Source organism: Salvelinus namaycush, chromosome 29 (genome assembly GCF_016432855.1).
Source record: "Salvelinus namaycush isolate Seneca chromosome 29, SaNama_1.0, whole genome shotgun sequence".
Classification (NCBI taxonomy): Eukaryota; Metazoa; Chordata; class Actinopteri; order Salmoniformes; family Salmonidae; genus Salvelinus; species Salvelinus namaycush.
Window position 1 is genome coordinate 25,949,107 of NC_052335.1, and position 8,166 is coordinate 25,957,272.

The 8,166-nt window shown below is 39.9% G+C and overlaps 1 protein-coding gene across 2 annotated transcripts; it reads left to right on the forward strand.

Moving 5' to 3' along the window:
* Positions 1 to 4,892: 4,892 nt before the first annotated feature.
* LOC120023889 (cannabinoid receptor type 1A-like) lies at positions 4,893 to 6,299 on the forward strand. Of its 2 annotated transcripts, XM_038967993.1 has the most exons (2): positions 4,893 to 4,954; positions 5,057 to 6,299. In XM_038967993.1, the coding sequence occupies exons 1-2, from the start codon at positions 4,893 to 4,895 to the stop codon at positions 6,297 to 6,299; spliced, it is 1,305 nt and encodes a 434-aa protein (XP_038823921.1). The 2 variants fall into 2 exon arrangements, with proteins under 2 accessions (XP_038823921.1, XP_038823920.1); XM_038967992.1 differs by having other exon boundaries at positions 4,893 to 6,299.
* Positions 6,300 to 8,166: the final 1,867 nt, after the last annotated feature.

Consider the following 8,166-nt stretch of genomic DNA (forward strand, 5'->3'; position numbering starts at 1 on the left):
ACACTGAAGGATACACCTCTTCTTGGGAGAACACTCCCAGCTGAGAAGGATCCTTCTCCCACTTCTCCCCGCGCTTTCAAATTGACAGACTGCTACCAAATGGCCTCATTTATTAACAATGGAACTGGCCTCGGTGAAAATGGCCCCTATCAATGGAAATCCCTCCACTTTTGCAGGACAACAGAGATGTTGCAGAGTGTGGACCCTGAAGGACATCATGGGACCAGACTGCTACAATAATAAGACTGAACCTCACAGAAAACCTTAAATGATCTCAAATTCTCTTTCCCAAAGGACACGATGTGCCAAAGATTAATTCTGATATCCAGCCTAACAAATTAATGATTGTGTAATTATGCTATGTTTTTCACAATACTTTTTATAAATTAATTTCAGATATTTGCTTGTAATCACGAACTTGACATAATCATTTTCAGTGCCCTGAGGACAACACATTTTACAAAGAAAATGTTTTGAGAGAGTTAGAGAACAACATACATTTAGTCTTGCCAGCATTAAGTACAAGTTTTAAACCAACCAGGGCTTTTTGTAAGGCAGCAAAGTCAGATTGCAGCTTTAACAATGCCTGTTCTACAGTTTTGGCAATGGCATACATAATGTCATTCGGAGGGTCGGCATTATAATTCGTTGCAGTTAAAAAAATTCTCACTCTCACATTTCCAATTGGGTGGAGGCGGGGGGTGTTACCTGAAGGAATAAATAACCAATACAATCCTATCCTTCTCAGTCTAATAAAGTGTCTGCTTCAGTTTTACAATACCCACTCTGGGTAATAGAAACAAGGTACATATACTGGTTATCAATATGCCCATGCACCTCAAGTGTAGCATGGTTCCCTGTATATAGACAGACTCCTCCCCCCTCGCTGGCACACCTCGTCATTTCAACTAGGATAATGGGTCATATTTGGATGATCAATGAGATTACAACCTATATTCACCCACTCAATAAGACAGCTAAAAGTTAGTTGAATTTCCCATCTGTAATCCCTATGCGTTCAACCATCTAAAAGCACAAACAAATTCCAATGGAAATTGACAATCTCCACAGAACTGTGACGACCTTGCTATCTTGAACTTCGCACTTCAGTTATATGATCACATAAGAAGAAATGTATAGTTACATTAACCTCAGAATGTGGCCAAGGATGTGTTACTCATTTTAAGGTTGAATGTTACATTAGTTAGCCTTAACTGTAAGCTATTTACTGTATTAAAAAGTAATATTGAATTGTGTTTGGTGGACAATGCAACCAAATATCAACATTTGAAGGAGATGTATCTTCTGCTTGGATAGTTCCATCTGTACCACTGACTTAGTCTGCCTTTAATTTCAGTTTGTCCTCAAATTAATAGTTGACATGTTGGATTCACATCTCCATCTCAACCAAAAAAAGTAGGACAAAATCAAATCAAAACTTTATTTAAAGTGCATTTACATTTTTGGGAGATTTAGTCCTATTCTTTAACTTGGACAAATATCATAGCTAAGCAGGGCTGGGATTGGTTAAAACCCTGAATGGGACGCCAAAGTGTAGCTGTACATAGATACATTTTCCAGTAGGAGGTGCTACATAGCCTATAGTTTTTTTTCTGATTTTGGATATAACGTTGAAGATCTGACCTTGTTTTAAATGTAAAAACTCAACATATTTTAGACAAGGTTTGTCTATGTTGAAACTTGGTTAACATGATGACATAATCCTGTGGTTGATCTTTTTTCAAATCCAATGTATTTTCCATGTAGATTTCACATCACAATACGTTGACAAATTATGTTTAAACAAGGTTGATTCAACCAGTTTGTGCCCAGTGCCCTCTTAGATATCTGCCCTTTGAGGTCAATATCTACAGTAATTGATCATAAGACTGACAATGAGCTATCCCAAAGGCATTGTCCTTTCATCTTCTCTGGCCTATATAATCCTTAATCAATAACATTACAGTGAGGGGAAAAACATACATGTAGCATTCTGGAAAGAAACAGATGCCTAAAGAAAAACACAGGCTAATGATACAAACTGATAATTTGACATAACATACTGTGCTGTTGAGGACTATACAATACATGGTACTTCTGAGGTGATTCATCAAAATAATTAATCCAGAAGATGTCTAGGCTGCTCTTCCTTGCCCCACTCTGCATATGTCACATAATTTACATTCAGTGTGTGCCACTGACAGGAAAACACCTAACAGATCACTCATTGGTGGGATTCAAATGAGCTAGTTTAAAGCAATATTTTAATTGGAAAAATATAGATAAGTAGCCTAATGAACAATAAGTTCAAGCAAGTTAAATTTAAAGAATATTATAGAATGTAATGTTTCATTATAACACATCAACGACATTGAAATCATGAGAAATTGACATATTGCCTTATACAAGCCTATCCGTATGTGAACCAGTTTTAGCCATAATGCACTGAACCTGTTAAAGTACCTGTATGTGCAGCTATCGTTTTGTCCAAGTGCAAAATTCGTTTATTGTGTATGCATGTTCCCTTGTTCTTACACTTGAAGGCTGCTTTGGGGTTGGCTATATAAATCTATGGAGAGCGCGTTTCGCAGCACGTGATGTGGCTTTCTAAAATGATGCTTCATAAATATGCACACACGGAGAGAGACTTCAGACATCGCAGCAGCCGCAACTTAGGTCCACTGCGGGAGGCGCACATGAAAGAGCAGATGCCATTCTGAGCGCCCATCAATAAACCTTATAAACCAATAAATAACTAGATAGTTAGACAAATATATTTTCTATATAATTGTAAATGTTTTTACCGTTCCTTGTTTTAATGATTACATGTATAGTTCTTTTGTCAGGTATTGCGAGTCAAGGTTGGATTAATGGTTGGATACAGTTTGGGTGGAGGGACCTGTGCGAGCAATGTGAAGGTAAAGACTTTTTATTAGGTTATTATAAACTCTTTGTGTCCTAATCAGTGCCTGACTGCGGCAGGAGCCCACTGGAGCTGAGGACTGTGGCACTTCAAATGTTCTACTGCTTGAGTTCATGCACATTTTAGAATATTAGCTCAAAAGTATTTCAGAGTTCCTGCACCTACATATAAACGGTGCCGGCACTCGAAATGAGTTTTTCATTCATTTCACCGTACAAAAACGAGAGGCTATTGTAGGCTATAGCAATGGCATCGAATTGTAGATCTATAATTGAAGAAAAATAACACGTTAATTAATGTAAAAAATAAAGGCGAAACCTAATGAACACATAATACATGCTGGTCTCATAGAATAGACGTAACATAGTGAAAGTAAAACCCGAGAACCTCAAATTAGTATGATATGTTACATTTGGTATGTTTACATAAGACAGAAGGTTACTTAATTCCAAAACGAAAGGAGTGTGGTTGGTCAGGGTGGATGGGTGTCCTATAACACGAACGTCTAGTAACTTGAAGGTTGCGCGTTTGAATATCATCATGAACAACTAACATTTCAGCAACTTTTCTACTACTTACTACTTTTTAGCTACTTTGCAACTACTTAGCATGTTAGCTAACCCTTCCCATATCCTTAACCTTTTAACCTAACTCCTAACCTTAAGATAAATAAATGTTTATTCACTTTTAGATAACAGTATAACACCCCATTAGCTTCGGTATGATTGCACCTGTGCACCATCCTGTGGCTACTGCTAAACATGAGAATGACAGTAAAGGGAATGTAAAGGGAATGTATAACAGGAGCTGCATTTAGTGATCTCCGACAGAGTTAGCTTGGCCAAACGTGAACAAAATAGACTGTCTCTTCTTGCACATGAGTTATCTGATATGAATGGAATTGTTCTCTCTGTGTGACATGCAGGGCAACAGCTAAGTAACAGTGAACTCCCTTTGACCATTCCTAATGGTTAACCTAAAAAAATGGAATAAAAAGCGTTGCCCCTCATGCACCCCAAAACTCTGAGGGGGACCAAGTATGTAAGGATGGCTGGAGGTGGTCCGGGAGTTGGAGAATTTCCTGAAGCAGTTTTCCTGTCATATAGAGCCATAATCATTATGCTTAATTCTATGTAAGAAATATGAACATTTGTACATTTTTTAAACAGGACAAATCTGAGGGTCCATGTGCCACTGCTGATCATCATTAGACAATTCACATTTTATAGAATTAAATATACAGGTAACTGCCAAAATAAAGGAAACACCAACATAAAGCGTCTTAATAGGGCATTGGGCTGCCACGAACCGCCAGAAGAGCTTCAATGCGCCTTGGCATAGATTCTAGTGTCTCGAACTCTATTGGAGGGATGCAACAATTCTTCCATGAGAAATTCCATCTTTTGGTGTTTTGTTAATGGTGGTGGAAAAAGCTGTCTCAAGCGTCGCCACAGAATCTCCCATAAGTGTTCATTGGGTTGAGATCTGGTAAGAGAGACACGCACACTCACACTTCTAGTCATGGTAACTAAAATAATGGGCAACTGGGCATTTTTATACATGACCCTAAGCATGATGGGATGTTAATTGCTTAATTAGCTCAGGAACTACACCTGTGTGGAAGCACCTGCTTTCAGTATACTTTGTTTCACTCATTTACTCATGTTTCCTTTATTTTGGCAGTTACCAGTTAGAAGTTTGTAATTAAAACACCTAGATGATTTTGCTCATGTGAGAAAAAGCCCAATCTAAATTATAGTTTAATTTTGGCAAAAGAATATAGGATTAAATGCCATTTTGAAACGACAGCTCTTTAACAGTTTAACTGTCATAAAAGAGCACAATTCTTGCTGTGCTTTCCAATTTCTCCTGTTCAATGTTAAGGCATAAACACAAACATTTCTCTTATCATTTCATAGGTTAATCAGAGATCATCTTAAACCCCAGTGTTCACCTCTCAGGCCCAGTCATGAAGTCTGTGCTGGATGGTGTGGCAGACACCACCTTCCGGACTATAACCTCTGGACTGCTGTACCTTGGCTCCAATGATGCCAGCTATGATGACGCCACCATCAACACTGACTTCACTAAGGGTGGATTGTCCGTCCAGAAGCCTTTACCCGCTTTCCGCAGTAACTCTTTCCCAGACAAGGTGCCTGGAGATGAAGAACTCATCCTAAAAGGCATTCCATTCTTCCCTACCAATGCCACAGACCTGTTTGGCAACAGTAGCGGCTTTGGTGATGAGGGAACCGGAATCCAGTGTGCGGAAAACTTCGTGGACATGGAATGCTTCATGATCCTGACTCCTAGCCAGCAGTTGGCTGTGACGGTGATGTCCCTCACTCTGGGAACCTTCACCGTGCTTGAGAACCTTATCGTGCTGTGTGTGATCCTCCAATCCCGCACACTGCGCTGCCGCCCCTCCTACCACTTCATAGGAAGCCTGGCTGTAGCCGACCTGCTTGGCAGCGTCATCTTCGTCTACAGCTTCCTGGACTTCCATGTGTTCCACAGAAAGGACAGCCCCAATGTGTTCCTCTTCAAGTTAGGTGGGGTCATCGCTTCATTCACAGCCTCTGTGGGAAGCCTGTTTCTCACTGCTATAGACCGCTACATCTCCATCCACAGACCCCTGGCCTACAGGCGCATCGTCACGCGGACCAAGGCTGTCATCGCCTTCTGCGTGATGTGGACTATCTCCATTGTCTTCGCAGTGCTCCCTCTGCTGGGATGGAACTGCAAGCAGCTCAACTCGGTCTGCTCAGACCTTTTCCCGCTAATCGATGAGAAGTATCTGATCTTCTGGATCGGGGTGACCAGCGTGCTGGTCCTCTTCATCATCTACGCTTACATGTACATCCTGTGGAAGGCCCACCACCACGCTGTGCGCATGCTGAGCCGCACCTCCCAGAAGAGCCTGGTGGTGTACTCAGCAGACGGAACGAAGGTGCAGACCATGCGCCCTGAGCAGACACGCATGGATATCCGGCTCGCCAAGACCCTGGTCCTCATCCTGGTGGTGCTGGTCATCTGCTGGGGCCCTGTGCTGGCCATCATGGTCTATGACCTGTTCTGGAAGATGGATGATGATATTAAGACAGTGTTTGCATTCGCCAGCATGCTCTGTCTGCTCAACTCAACAGTCAACCCAATCATTTACGCCCTGAGGAGCAAGGACCTGCGACACGCCTTCCTCAGCTCATGCCAGGCGTGCCGGGGCAGTGCCCAGCAGCTGGACAATAGCCTGGAGTCTGACTGCCAGAGCAGGCACATCGCTGCCAACAGGGCTGCAGAGAGCTGTGTGAAGACCACTGTGAAAATAGCCAAAGTGACTATGTCTGTCTCCACTGAGACATCTGCAGAAGCTGTTTAGCTGGTCAACATCATGCCACAGCGATATTGTGCAACTCATCTGTTTCAGAGGAAACTTTCTCACAAGGTGGTGGACCTTCCACAGGATGTAATAAATTACACAAATAGCTAAACGGTTCATTACTTCATTGTTTTATGTTTATGAGGTGTGCTAGTATAATGTTCTAGTGCCTAAGTGCCAAACTGATTTTTAAAGGTGATGAAGAGAGTGGATGGACTCAAAATGTGTTTGACCTATCCAAGACTGTCGTAAGTCTACTGCTGATCATAGACTTAATGATGATCAAACTGTAGATAGTACTGATGGTGAATTCATGAAGGCTTAGTATATTTTTGTACTGTGAATTCAGGTTCTGAAACAATGATATCTTAATTCATGGGATAAGGGGCTACTGAAGTTTTAGATTAGAAGTATGTGTTATCAAGATGTCAATATGTGTACCATAAAGAAGACAAATCTTTGAGGCTTTGAGCAGCCAGAAGAGGCATTGACTTTGTCCAGGCATCATGTACAAATATACAGTATGTTTTGTGAATAGTTTACATTTATTTACATATGGGTATAACTTTAATGTGTTTATTTAAGACATGTACGATTCATAAAGCAACAGAGTTGCTCATGTATTTTCTTGTTGTACCTGTCTGAGTTTATTATTTAATACAGAAATAACCGAGGCTTAGGATAAATAAAGCCTGACCTGACTTTGTGTAGACAGCTCTATTGACTGTTGGGAGTCATCTTTCATACAGAAGCTGGATGAATCTGAAAACCACAGTGTTCAATTTTATGACATCTATTTGTCATTTGAAGCCATAATAAGCTAATCTGCAAGATGTGTTTAATAAGCCAAAAATCTACAATGGAATTCTCTGTAATGTAGGTACTGACAGATTGATACGTAACTCCTCCCAACAAAAAAATCATATTTATTCTGCCTTTCACTTCTTCCTCTCTACTCTTGGCTATAGTAGTATTTTTTCAATAAAAATGAATGTACACCAAACAATTGTACAGTGTTACATACAATGCAGTTCCGAAAAGTGGTGGCCACACTACCATAATAATCATGCCATAGATTAAATTCAGATGACTTCTAAGTGGTTTTCATTCAATTCAGTACATTTGTGAATAACCTTACAACTTGATAAAAACAATGTCAACCTGTCAATCTTATCAAATTGTTTCAGTGTTACCGTCAAGAAATATAATTTAGCACTATTGATGCGGATTCTTTTGATATTTGAGGAGACAACAGCTACCCTAGAGCAGGCCTAGAGCTCAGCTTTTGGATTAACTAAAAAATAAGATAACCTGTTAGTTTTTTGGTTTTCTGAGTACATTTTTTATCAAAAGCAAGCCTTTCATTATAACTGACAACATGTTAGAATGGAAGTTATACTGTGTATGCATTGTATGGAAATGAGCCTTTTACAAGTGTTGATGAAAATGTAATTTTCAATTAGATTATATAGGAATTTTAATCTAGAACTATGACTCAGTTAGCACAATTGTTCTTTAGACATTTATCTTGGTGTTAAAATACTACTGACAGCTGTTTACCAGTGTGCTTTGCAGCCTCTTGTATTGTTGAGTGTTGAAGATCAAATGTCAACTGTCAAGTGGCTTCTGTACAGTGGTGGCATCTGAGGATTGTCTGTGGAAAAAAATAATCTGCAGGATTCTTTTTCTTCCGTATTGCAATGTAATGTTTCCAAGCTTTTGAATAAAGTCACAGCTGGTTATGATGTCTGCTGACCATGTTCATTTTTATTTGATGAATAGTTGTAAGTACAGTGTGTTCAGCTTACAAAAGGCAAGAAAATCACAATAGAACAAATGTGATATACTCATAAACTGTAGTAGCGGA

Bases quoted from the DNA above. Each gene is read 5' to 3' on its own strand.
- LOC120023889 (XM_038967992.1), top strand. From the start codon at position 4,893: ATGAAGTCTGTGCTGGATGGTGTGGCAGACACCACCTTCCGGACTATA.